Source organism: Apodemus sylvaticus, chromosome 10 (assembly GCF_947179515.1).
Source record: "Apodemus sylvaticus chromosome 10, mApoSyl1.1, whole genome shotgun sequence".
In the NCBI taxonomy this organism is placed as follows: Eukaryota; Metazoa; Chordata; class Mammalia; order Rodentia; family Muridae; genus Apodemus; species Apodemus sylvaticus.
This window is the reverse complement of record NC_067481.1, coordinates 7,658,122-7,670,725: the sequence shown is the minus strand read 5'-3', so window position 1 is coordinate 7,670,725 and position 12,604 is coordinate 7,658,122. Positions and strand designations below refer to the sequence as shown.

Genomic DNA, 12,604 nt, shown 5'->3' with positions numbered 1-12,604 from the left:
TATAGTTTAATAGCTATGAGATGGCCTGTCTTACATTAAGGTCAGAGTTTTCTGGGCTTTAGTGCTGTTCTGTATGAGCTGGAAGGGTTCTCAGGACCCCTGTGTACATGTTTGGTGTCTTCGTGGAGAAAGAGGGAGATCTACAGGTTGTCTGGGTGTTGTTCAGGTTTGATGGGGCTACAAAAGAAAGAAGGTCACAGGCTGGGCGGTAGTGGCGCACGCCTTTAATCCCAGCACTTGGGAGGCAGAGGCAGGCAGATTTCTGAGTTCGAGGCCAGCCTGGTCTACAGAGTGAGTTCCAGGACAGCCAGGGCTACACAGAGAAACACTGTCTCAAAATAAATAAAATAAAATAAAATAATAAAATAAAATAAAAATAAAAAAGAAAGAAGGTCACAGCCTGGAAAGCCCATGGTCAAATGGCAGACACATTTTCCAACACCAGGAACCCTTCAGGAATTTTTGGGAATCCAGGAGCTCCCAGGAGGTGCCACAATGGGCACCACCCAGGCAGGGCCAGCAGGCCTGAAATCTTCCTCTCCACAATGTTGTCATCCTACCCACAAGGAAACAAGGAGTGACTGGGTGCCCAATCAGAATGAAGCCTGGCCCTGCAAGCAGACAGGGGGCCATCAGACTGTCATGGCAGCCTGGCGGTCATGAGATCCGCGCCTCACCCGGGTTTCCTCGGCTCCTTCGAGAGCTCCTTCCGACTCTTTCAGTTTCTTCGTGGCTCCAGGAACAGAACTAAGAAAAGTCAGAAACAAACCAGCCTGACACAAAGAAAAGCAGAAGTGGGCGTCTCGGAGACTGGCCGTCCCCCAACGGGGCTGAACCGTGGAGCTGAACCGTGGAGCCTGCCGTGGCCTGCCTGCCGGTGACCCATGTGTAGGGAGAAATGACCCAACTGGTCAGGGTTGTGTGGCTGCCCGCACTGTTGCTGCTGCTGCTTTTCTGGCTTCCAGGTGAGGAGGCGTCTGCCCGGGAGGGCGGGAGGCTTCGGGGAGATGCAGTGTGAGGCACTGCAACCGGGATTCCTCTGCGCACAACAGCGAATGTGCAGGTGCGTCCTTCATGTAAGGTGGATGACCGAAGGGTTGTGCTTGGGGGGAAGGGACCGGGACCTCAGATTGCATCCAGCTGTCAGAAAAAGAGACAGGTCACACATGGTGGGGGCTGGGGCCTGCCTTGGAGGAGTGCCAAGAGGAATTTTGGATGGTTTAGAATAGAAAACAGGAGGTCAGGGCAGGTGGTACCAGTGTGAGTGGACAGTGGCCGTGTTGAGAGGCCTTGAGAGGCATGTGCTGTGGTGATGCGTGTGAAGTTTTGTCTGTCTGTCTGTCTCTTCCTTCCTTCCTTCCTTCCTTCCTTCCTTCCTTCCTTCCTTCCTTCCTTCCTCCCATCTTTCTTTCTTTTCTTTCAGTTTCCCCCCCTCTTTTTGGTTTTTCAAGACAGAGTTTCTCTTTGTAGCCTTGACTGTCTTGAAACTTGCTCCATAACCAGGTTGACCTGGAACTCAGAGATCCACCTGTCTTCCAAATGCTGGGATTTAAAGATGTGCACCACCATGCCCAGCTAGTCTTTTTTTTTTTTTTCTAGACAGGGTTTCTCTGTGTAGCCCTGGCTGTCCTGGAACTCACTCTGTAGACCAGGTTGGCCTCGAACTCAGAAATCCGCCTGCCTCTGCCTCCCAGAGTGCTGGGATTACAGGCGTGCGCCACCACCGCCCGGCTGTCTTTTTTTTTTTTTTTAAGATTTTTTTTTTCATTTTCTTTTTGGGATAGGTCTCACTGATTAGCCTTGAATCTCACGATGAAGACTAGGGTGGCCATGAACTCAGAGAGACTGTCTTTCTCAGCCTCCATCACACCCACATACTTCTTCTTCTTCTTTTTTTTTTTTTTTTATTCTTTGAAAATTTCAAATATGTGAACAGTTTAGTTTGACTGTATCTGACCTCCCTCCAACTTCCCCATGTCTGTTCAATACATCTACCTCTAACTTATTATTATTTATATATTTTAAAAATAACCATCTAATGATTAGCACTACTACTATGCACATGGGTATGGGGTCATCCACTGGGGAAGGGACAACCTGACAATAGCCATACCCCCAAAGGGGAAAAATCTCTAATCCCAGTACTCTGGAGGCAGAGGCAGGCAGATCTCTGAAAGTTTAAGGCCAGCCTGTTCTACAAAGTAAGTTTCAGGCCAGCCAGGATTTATATTCCCACTTGACTTGAATTTCTGTCCTCTCTTGATCCAGCTCTCCTCTCCTGATGTTTCCTCCACCTTCCTCATGGCTCCCATTCACTTCCTCCTAGAATGGGAAGCCCCACCCATTCTCTCCAAAGCTCCCTATTGGATAGTTGGCTTTTATTGGCAGGGCAGTGAACGAATGAGGAGTGATGTTTATACAAACTTGAGACAGGAGCTTCGGCTTCTAAGTATAAACATAGCAATGCCATGTCTAGATTGAAACAAGATATGAGGACAGAGAAATCAGCATTTGAATAACACAAGGGTAAACTTTACACAGTGTACAAAAACATGTCTACACACAACCACCTATAACTCTGGTTTCAGGGCTTCTCACACCCTCTTCTGGCTTCCATGGGATATATATATATATATATATATATATATATATAACATATAAACTCACATAGGCACACACAAACACGCAAATATAATAAACCTTAAGAAGAAAAACAGACCTCCAAATCAGTGAGATAAACCTAGGTTTAGAGAGCAAATCCTCTCATTTTCCTGCCCTTCCCCCAGCTCCTCTTCCTGGTCACAGGGTCATAAGGGCATTGAGGGAACTGGGCATACAGTTGGCCACCTCTTCTGCTCTGACTCATATTCTTGTGTGTGTGTGTGGGGGGGTGGCACATGGGGGTGTGTCTATTCTCCAGGCTCCTGAGATGCTGAGAGCTGAGTTGGCCCTGGTGGGTAAGAGGGGCTGGGAGGATTCAGGGTGAAGGATGGAGCAGGGCAGAAGCGGAGGGCACTGAAGGGTGATTGGCTGATGGGAGGTGAAGGGACGGATGGAGGGTGGACCGTTTGGAAGCCTATGAGGTGAAGAATGGAGGTTTGTGTTTTCCAGGTTGTGTCCCTCTGCATGGCCCCAGCACTGTCACAGGCATTGTGGGGAAATCCCTGAGTATAGAGTGTCAGTATGAGGAGAAATTCAAGCCTAACAATAAATACTGGTGCAGAGACTCACTTACGGTGCTATGGAAAGATATTGTCACGACCAAAGGCTCAGAAGAAGCTAGGAATGGTCGAGTGACCATCAGGGACCATCCAGACAACCTCACCTTCATAGTGACCTTGGAGAAACTCACCCTGGAGGATGCAGGCACCTACATGTGTGCGGTGGATATACCAGCTTTTGAAGGCTTTTTGAAGGTGCATGACTTCTTGGGGATTGATAAGTACTTCAAGATTAAGTTGTCTGTGGTTCTAAGTGAGGTTCCAGGTAAGTCCTCCTAATGAGCACTATAGCACCAGGACAGCAGGAATTTCTGGGGCAGGAATCAGCTCAGAGCCTGGGAGTACGTTATGTGTGGTGAGGGGCAGTCAGGGACAGGGCAACATCCAGGGGGGCATCCTGGAGTAACTGCTTCTTGTGAGGAGGAAGGTGCTGGTCTGTCAGGGGACAGGGGGCAGAGTATGGCCAGAACAGTTCTGTATCTTGTTGGGGTGAACCAAGAAAACCAGACAGGGTTCATGGGTGTGTTGGGGGCTGAGCAGAGGTCAGTAGGGGACAGATGGTGACAGTGCTGTGTTCAGAGGGCACTTTCACTAGTGACATGCCAGCTTTGCAGTTAGCTGTCTCTGGAAGCACGTGGCTGAGGCTGACGGGGAGCAGACCTGGTGTGCGGTTTTGCCTCAGGTGGGTTGGGGGTGGTAGCTGTGTCATGTGTGTAAAAGATCAGCTAATTTAGAAAGATCCTCCAACCTGATCCTTCCTTTGTACTAAAACAGCTCAAAAACAACCCATTAGCAGCTGATCAGGGTGGTGGCATGTGCCTGAGATCTTAGCACTCAGGAGATGGAGGCAGGAGGATCACAAGTTCAGGACAGCCAGGGCTATAAACTCCATCCAATCAAGACACTGTCTCAAAAAGTAAAAGAAAGAAAAAGAAGTAAGGGAAGGATGAAGAAAGGGGAATGAGGGAGAAAGGGAGAGAAGAAGAGAGGGAGGGGAAAGGGAGAGAGGAAGAGAGAGAGGAGGGAGGAAAAAAGAAAGGGAAGGAAGAAAAAGAGGAAAGGAGGAAGAAAGGAAGGGAAAGGAAGGGAAAGGAAGGGAAAGGAAGGGAGGAAGGAGAAAGCACTTAGATACTGGCAGAATCTGAGGAGACTAACTCGGTCTGATCTGTAGTTTCATCTCCAGGACCAACACTAGAGACACCTGTGGTGTCCACCAGCCTGCCTACCAAGGGTCCCACCCAAGGATCCACCACAGAGGACTACCATAAGCATCATGATCCCCAGGCCTTGAGGTAAGGTGCCCTGGTTCCTGACCTGGAGGTGTCCACCTCAGCTTTGTTGTCCCCTTAAGAGAAGGGCTACTCAAAGTGTGAGGGCTTAGGGTAAGGAACCTTGGCTCCCGACTTGAAGGTGGGCCTTCTCCTCAGAGGGGCTTAAGTAGGCATCATGGCCATGTGTTCATGTCATATCCCGCTGGCTAGTACCTCTCGTACACTGGGCTGTAGTTCAGGTAGGAGGTCATAGGTCACTGACCACGCTGGGTCTGCCTGGGATGAAGGGAGGGAGAGTTCAGGCTGAGGAGGACCCAGGGAGTCAGGAGAGGAGAGTAGAATGTAAAGGGCTGGTGGCATCCTGTCAGGCATGGCTCGGTGCTTCACAGAACACTCTCTTTTGTACCTCGTGAAGATCTCGATGTGACCACATGTCATGGTTATTTTTCTATGGTTGTGATAAAAACCCACCATGACTAAGGCAATTTATAACAGAAAGTGTTTATTTGGGGCTCACGGTTTCAGAGAATTAGAATCCATGACAGTCACGGTAGGGGTGTGGCAGCAGCCAGGCAAGCATGTCTCTGGAACAGTAGCCAAGATCTTACATCTTGAGACACAGCCACAAGACAGAGAGAGCTAACTGGGAATGTCATGTGTTTCTGAAACTTCAAAGCCCCGCCCCAGTGACACACCTTCTCCATCAAGGCCATGCCTCCTAATCCTCTCCAAGTAGTTCCACCCACTGGGGACCAAGGATTCAAATATATGAGCCTACGAGGGCCATTCTGATCCAAGCCATTGTACCAAGCTATTTTTCAGATAAATAAACTAAAGCTCAGAGCTCAGCACACTGCCTCGTCATAGAGCTAGTGTAGAAGATACAGGACTGGGCTCAGGCTTTCTAGAATGACTCCATATTCTAGAAACTGGGGAGACGCCAGCTCCATGGAGAATCTGGAAATATCTACAGACTCTCCCAAGAAAACTGCACACAGTCACCAACCATTGCCAGGGCTCAGACTCTCCACTTCAACCCCATGGGCACTGCCATTGGATCCTGGAACTGACTGGAGTTAGTATGGAACCTATAAGTGAAAGGCTCTGGCTACTTGTTTTCCTAGCTTTTAGCTGTAAATGTTAAGGCTCCCATGAAGCCTCCTTGGGTTCAGGAATTCACTGAAGTCATCGCCCACAGAAATGGTTTTATCGTAAAAGATATAGATCACGAGGAGACAATTGAAGGCACAGCAAGGCAGAATGGGAGAATCCCAAGCAAAGCCTCAGTATCGTCCATCTCAGCAGAGTCAGGGTACATTGCCTTCCCAGGGCCCTCTGTGTGTCTCCACCAAGAGCTCCTTCCCAGGGATTTTACTGGGGTCTCATGAAGTAGGCACCACAGGCGTGTCTCCAGCACATGGATGAGCTGATCTTCAGCCCCTCCCCTCTCTGGAGGCTGGGCCAGGCTGAGCCCTGTCACATCTCTGATGCCACATTGGTTCCTGGTGAGCACCCTCATTCTGTAATCTCACCTACCTATGTACAGGCTTTTGTCATTGTGACACAACACTGTTATTTATAAAGTTCACACTCAAGAGCTGTGCCATCAAGGTACAAAAATATCAAGAAAACCAACCAACCAACCAACCAACCAACCAAACAAACAAAACGCAAAGCAAAAATCTAACCACTCTGGACACTTATTTTAAGTAAATTTACAATTTGGTGTTGGGTTGTATTTATAACTATGCAGGGCCAAATGCACGAGACCCGTAGACTGAGGCCTGGACACTGATGTCATTCACAAACAACAAAGGGGTTCCTAGCAAATTCCCCAGCATTAGGCAGGGATGTCCAACCTCTGGAGAGTGTGTTGTCCACATTCAAAGCTATCCTGGGACACACATGGCCTCTCTCCTAGGATCCAGGGACCAAGGCCTGTCCGTTCCTCACTACCCCACACCTGGAAACCTTCCCATAAGTTTTCTGCCAACCTAGAACTAGAATGTGGCTGCCAGACAAGGCAAGATTCAGGACCCAAGCATGCTGCTCTCGGAGGTTTACTTGCAGACATTCACAGCAGGCAGAGCCCTGCTTTGTTGGAGCTGAAAGCTTGTGTGTAGTGTGTAGTGTGTGTGTGTGTGTGTGTGTGTGTGTGAAGAGTGAAAGATTTAGATATAAAAGTCTGTTTTGCTGTTGACCTTTATAAAATTTCTTAAAAGATTTACCTATTTTGTGTATGTGAGTACACTGTCACTGTTTTTAGATGCATCAGAAGAGAACATCAGATTCCATTACAGATGGTTGTGAGCCACCATGTGGTTGCCAGGAATTGAACTCAGGACCTCTGGAAGATCAATCAGTGCTCTTAACCTCTGAGCCATCTCTCTAGCCTCTATAAAATTATTTGTTTGTTTGTTTGTTTATTTGATACAAGGTCTGACTACATAGCTTTGGCTAGCCTGGAGCTCACCGTGTAGACTAGGCTGGCCTTGAACTTACAAAGATTCACCTACCCCTGCTTCCTGAGCTTTGGGGTTAAAGTTGTGGGTCAGCACCACCAGCTTTATAAAGTTTTAAAGGTTATTATTGTATGTGGGTGAGTGTTCCTAGGTGCACAGCGTTCAGGAGTCAGTCAGTTCTCTTCTTCCTCTTTTGACTCTGAGGTTTAAACCTATGACCTCAGGTTTGCAGGGCAAACTTTTTTATCCACAAAGTCATCTCATGGGTTCCTTTTTTTTTTTTTTTTTTTTTTTTTTTTTTTTTTAAATTGACTTTATGTATTTGTTTTGAAAGTCAGGGCCTGGCAATATACTCAGGGGCTATGTAGAGCTCTTGCTTAGTATCCATGAGGCCCTGGGTTCGATTCCCAGCCCTGAATAAATTACTCTTTCCCTGTAAAGCCTCCCTGTGCTGCTGTCCGTGTTAGTTCTCCTGCTGTTTCTGTTGGTGGGGACCTCTCTGCTGGCCTGGAGAATGTTCCAGAAGCGACTGGTCAAAGGTGAGTGAGTTCCCTGTGTCCTTCTGTTCCTGCTTCAGGGTAGGCAGATTCTGGCCACAGTCTGCCACCTTCCTGCTCTGTTCCCAGTTCTCAGAACAGTCACCACATTAAGCTCACACCCTCAGGGCACACAAGCCAGGTGATCCTAGAGGGCGGGCCCCAGAGGTGTCCCTGGGAGTAGTGGTTACAGACCTTTGCAGATAGCTCCCTAGAGGCCTTGCTCCTGGGGCCTGAGTGGCTGCTTCTTGGAGCTGTGTCTTCTTTGGTTAAAACCTTTTGTGGCTTCCCACACTCTCAAGGGACTCTGCAGGGCTGTTAGGTCTCTGGTGTGTCCAGCCTGCCTTGCCCCTTCCCACTTCTTGTGACTTTTGGTCACATGGGAGGAACCTTAGGCTCCGTCCCCCTCTCTCTTCCCCCACTCTCCACCCCACTGAGCTTCTGCTCCCACAGGGCTGACTCTAACCACACGGGACTTCCCCAGCCTCGACAACCCCAGTTCTGTGAGTCCTAGCATTCTTCTTGGGTGCCCTTTCACCTAGAAACACTGTGGCCCCACACTTCCTTTTTAAGAAAGATGTGAGACGGGTTGGTTCAGCTAATCCCAGTGCTTGGGAAGCAGAGGCAACAGGATTGCAGAGTTCTGCAAAGGGCATGCAGCACTACACAGGGAAGACGTTGTCTCACTGAGAAAAGCAAACCAGGAGGTAGAGGTGCACTCCTTCGATTTCAGCATCCGAGAGGCAGAATCGCCAGGTGGTGGTGGTGCACGCCTTTAATCCCCAGCACTTGGGAGGAAGAGGCAGGCAGATTTCTGAGTTTGAGGCCAGCCTGATCTACAGAGTGAGTTCCAGGACAGCCAGGGCTACACAGAGAAACCCTGTCTCAAAAACACCAAGAGAGAGGGGGGGGTGTAGAATCAGGGGGATCTCTGTGAGTTCAAGGCCAGCCTGGTCTACAGAGTGAGTTCCAGGACAGTCAGGGCTACACAGAGAAACCCTGTCTTGAAAAAGCAACCAAACCAAACCAAACCAACAGAAAAAGAGGGATGAAGAGAGGAATTCTGTGGGAAACTTGAAAAATAATTAAAAGCAACAGGAAAGAAATTACCTAAGGTACATGATAAGTCAAAATCCCACCACCAAGAGCCGGGCAAAGGCGGCTCACACCTTTAATTCCAGCACTTGGGAGGCTGAGGCAGGTGAATATCCTTGAGTTTAAGGCCAGCCTGGTCTACATAGTGATTTCCAGGACAGCTAGGACTGTTACATAGAGCAACCATGTCTTGAAAACAAAGGCAAAAAAGAAAAAGAAATCCCACCACCTAGAAAATAAGCCACTGTGCCAGAGGCATGTGAATTCCTTCTGGCCTTTTATTATGCCTATGTGAATTCTTTAAAATATTTCCCCATGTTTTGATTATTTATATATGTGTGTTATATATGTGTGTGTATGTATGTATATATGTATGTATGTATGTATGTATGCATATGGAGAGCCCTTAGAGGTCAGAAGGGAGCATCAGATCCTTTGGAGCTGGAGTTACAGGCAGTTGTCAGATGATCAGCCTGGGTGCTGGGAACCAAACTCGGGGCCCATGGAAGGTCAGCTCTTAAATTCTGAGCCATCTCTTCAGTCCTTTGTGTGATTTCCTAAAGATCTTGCTTCATAACCAGGCAAAGTGGCTCCTCCTTGTGCTCTCAGCACTTGGGATGCTGAGGCAGGGGGATTAGGGGAGATTTTAAGAGCAGGCTGGACAACATAGCAAGCCCCTGTCTCAAAAACAAAACAAAACAAAACAAAACAAAACAAAACAAAACAAAACAAAAGAAAACTTCATTTCATCTAAACCTGTAGTTTTGCACTTTAACGTATTATATATAGCATTTCCATTACTGTTGAGTGTTCCAGAAATCCCAGACCTATGGCTGAAGTCTCCAGGGAGGGAAAGCCTTTCTCAGATAGAGTAGCACAAGCCTTTCCGCTTCCTACATTTGTCTGCAGCCTCACCTCCTTCCTCTCTTCCTTCCTCTAGCTGATGTGCATCCAGAGTTGTCCCAGAACCTCAGACAGGTAAGGGAGCTACAGCAGGAGGAGAGTCAGGGTGACTGGGCGGGGCTGAGATAAGAGGAGGCTGTGGAGGAGCCTCTGGCCTGGTAGAAGGGGCTGGTCTGTTTCAGGGAGCTGGCATTGTTCAGGCTAGCACTTGGAGATCTAGTCACTCTTACCCCAAGTTCTGTCCAGTGTGCTCCCCTCTGCCCAGGACAGTGGACTTGCATGAAGGGAGGGTCCTCAAGAGAACAGGGTGAAGGCAGAGGAAGAGTGGGAATGCCTCTGTGACACCCAGAGTGTAGTGGGGCAGAGAGAGATGTGTTCAGAGAAGGAGGGCAGTGGGAGGGATGGGGAGAGTTGGGAGGGAGGGACTCCATGGATGATAGCTCTTGACCTTCTACAGGCTGCTGAGCAGAGAGAGTCCCAGTATGTGAATCTGCAGCTGCACACGTGGCCCCTGAGGGAAGAGCCGGTGCTACCGAGTCAGGTAGAGGTGGAGTATAGCACATTGGTAAGTTGGAGAGCCTGGTTCCCTTGGCGTGAGGATCCTGGGCTGTGTACCACATAGGGATAGGGACAGGCAGAAGGAGAATGGGCTGCTGGCTCAGGCAACTCTACAGAAGATGCGGCAGGTGGAGACTCAGTAAGAGCTGAGGCCCTTAGAAGAGCCATGCGTCACTGTGGCCAGGAGTAGGAAGTGGGATTATAGGCGTGGCCAGTTTTTATGGTCTTGACAGTCGATACATCAAAACCAGTAATTTCGCCTTGTGTCAGTTCCCCCAACCCCATCTTTTTGGTATCAATTCTGCTTTAGAGGTGTGTTCAAGACCCACCATTTTATAGGGAGGGTCAAATTGAAGCTGAGGGAGATACAAACTTCAAAGGCTTTCTGGGGAGACTCTGTCTCCCCCCCCCACCCCAGGCTCAGAGCCTTCTGCACCCTTATCTGTTGCCCCGAGGATGGATAGGAGGATATATACTGCTAAAAAGGTGGCTTATCTGAATGGGCCGACTCTGATCCCATTCAACCCAGGCTGTGGATCCTGCTCCATGGGGGATAAGGAAAGGTCCTGTCCCATGTCCATTCGGGATAACCCAAAGCTATGACTTCCCTTCACTTGTGCATGTGTCTTAAAGATTCATGTATTTGTATTTCATGTGCATTGTGTTTTATCTGTGTGTATGTCTGGGGGAGGGCATCAGATGCCCTGGAATGAGTTATAGACAGCTGTGGGTGGTCATGTGTGTGCTGGGAATTGAACCCTTGTCCTTCCAGAGCATTGGGTCCTCTGGAAGAGCACCCAATGCTCTTAACTGCTGGACAGTCTCTCCAGCCTTACACCAGTGTCTTTTGGTGAGTTATGGGCAGGGGACCCAGTGTCCTCATTTTAAGCAGCTGTCTGTCTATAGTTAGATGTTGCCTAGCCTTGCATCTGAAAGGCCCCTTCCTCTACCGTGTGACATGTTCTCATCTTTTCCCAGCTATGGGACCAGCATTACCTGGTAGCCAATGATAGCAAATCGGTTGGTTGGAAGCTAACTTCCTTTCCCACTTGGGACAAGTCAGCCTGTGACATTAGAAGCATTCTACCACTGTGCCTACTTCTGCTGGCCATGATATACCCAGCATGGGGATTTCCTACTGTGACTTGACCAGATGGGCCAATGAGTCCACATCTGGGCACTTGAGGTCTGGGATATGTGTCCTTCTCTTCTTGGCCTGAGTCTGGGGGTCTCTCTCTACAGGCATTACCCCAGGAAGAGCTTCACTATACATCTGTGGCATTTGACTCCCAAAGGCAGGATTCTCACACCAATGGGGATTCCCTTCGTCAACCTCAGGACCAGAACACAGAATACAGTGAGATCCAGAAGCCCAGAAAAGGTCTTTCTGACCCTCACCTGTGATCCCCTCATCAGATCCCCTCAATGGTGACCATCAGGTTCTAGAGCTCCCTGCTGGCTGCTGCCCTCAATGTCACGAGCACCTCGCTGGCTTCACTAAAGATGAGCAGGAGCCAGGGCTCCGTGGGCACAGAATCTCATCCCACTGGCTCTCTGCTCTTAGCCTGCATTTTGTTCTGCCTCTGGGTGTGGAAGACATAGATGCTGCTCCTTTAGGGCTCTGGGAAGTGACATGGTTTGTATAGAATGGTACTTGTGCTAGTTATCTTTGTAGTGTCAGTCCAGGAAGAACATCTATGGTCCCTGGGGAAGTGAAGAGCCAGCAAGGACCCATGAGACTACAAAATAACAGGAGTCATGGGGGCACTAACTAACCATCAACTCCTCTGTCTCACAGAGGAAGAAACCTAAGCTCTGAGGACAAGACAGGGTCTCTCAGTGTAGCTTTGACTGTCCTGGAACTCACTCTGTAAACCAGAATGGCCTTAAACTCACAAAGATCTGCCTGCCTCTGCCTCTTCAGTGCTGGTACTAAAGGCATGTGCCACAACACCTGGCTTCTCTGGACTCTTAAGTAAAAGATGAAATAAAGTTTATAATATCGTTTTAAAGGGAGAGAAAATGGTTCACATGATGTCTGTTTCATGCCTGTAGCCCCACATTAAAGCCCAGCTTTGAAGTCAGAGGAGCCTTTGGGGAACAAGGGGTTGGGAAGGACATGCCAACTGCTGTTCCCGATGGAACACACAAGAGTGTTTTCTTACCAGGGTGATTTTTTAAACTTACAACCAAAGATGATGGTGTTTCTAGTCCGCAGTAGCCACTAATGGCTTGAAAACTGTATCTGCCCAAGCGATTTTTCTTACAACTCTTAACACTGTGCCAGAAGCAACTCCTAGGGTAAGTTGTCCCCAGAGTGGTAGGATGATGGCTATTTGTGACGTCTTTGATTTTTTTTTTTTTAAGACAGAATTCTTGCTGAGTGTTGGTACAAACCTTTGATCCCAGCATTTGGGAGGCAGAGGCAGGTAGGTCTCTATGAGTTTGAGACCAGCTTGGTCTATAGAGTGGGTTCTAGGACAGCCAGGGCTACACAGAGAAACCCAACAAAAGGAACAAACAAAAGAAAAGACAGGATTCTTTATAGCCCAGGCTAG

The 12,604-nt window shown here is 48.6% G+C and overlaps 1 protein-coding gene across 2 annotated transcripts; it reads left to right on the top strand.

The window, feature by feature from the left end:
* Positions 1 to 617: 617 nt before the first annotated feature.
* Cd300a (CD300a molecule) lies at positions 618 to 12,058 on the top strand. Of its 2 annotated transcripts, none has more exons than XM_052195410.1 (7): positions 618 to 965; positions 3,112 to 3,486; positions 4,405 to 4,513; positions 7,396 to 7,493; positions 9,526 to 9,563; positions 9,946 to 10,053; positions 11,289 to 12,058. In XM_052195410.1, exons 1-7 carry the CDS (start codon positions 899 to 901, stop codon positions 11,448 to 11,450), a joined length of 957 nt encoding a protein of 318 aa, XP_052051370.1. In that variant the 5' UTR covers positions 618 to 898; the 3' UTR covers positions 11,451 to 12,058. The 2 variants fall into 2 exon arrangements, with proteins under 2 accessions (XP_052051370.1, XP_052051369.1); XM_052195409.1 differs by having other exon boundaries at positions 619 to 965; positions 4,393 to 4,513.
* Positions 12,059 to 12,604: the final 546 nt, after the last annotated feature.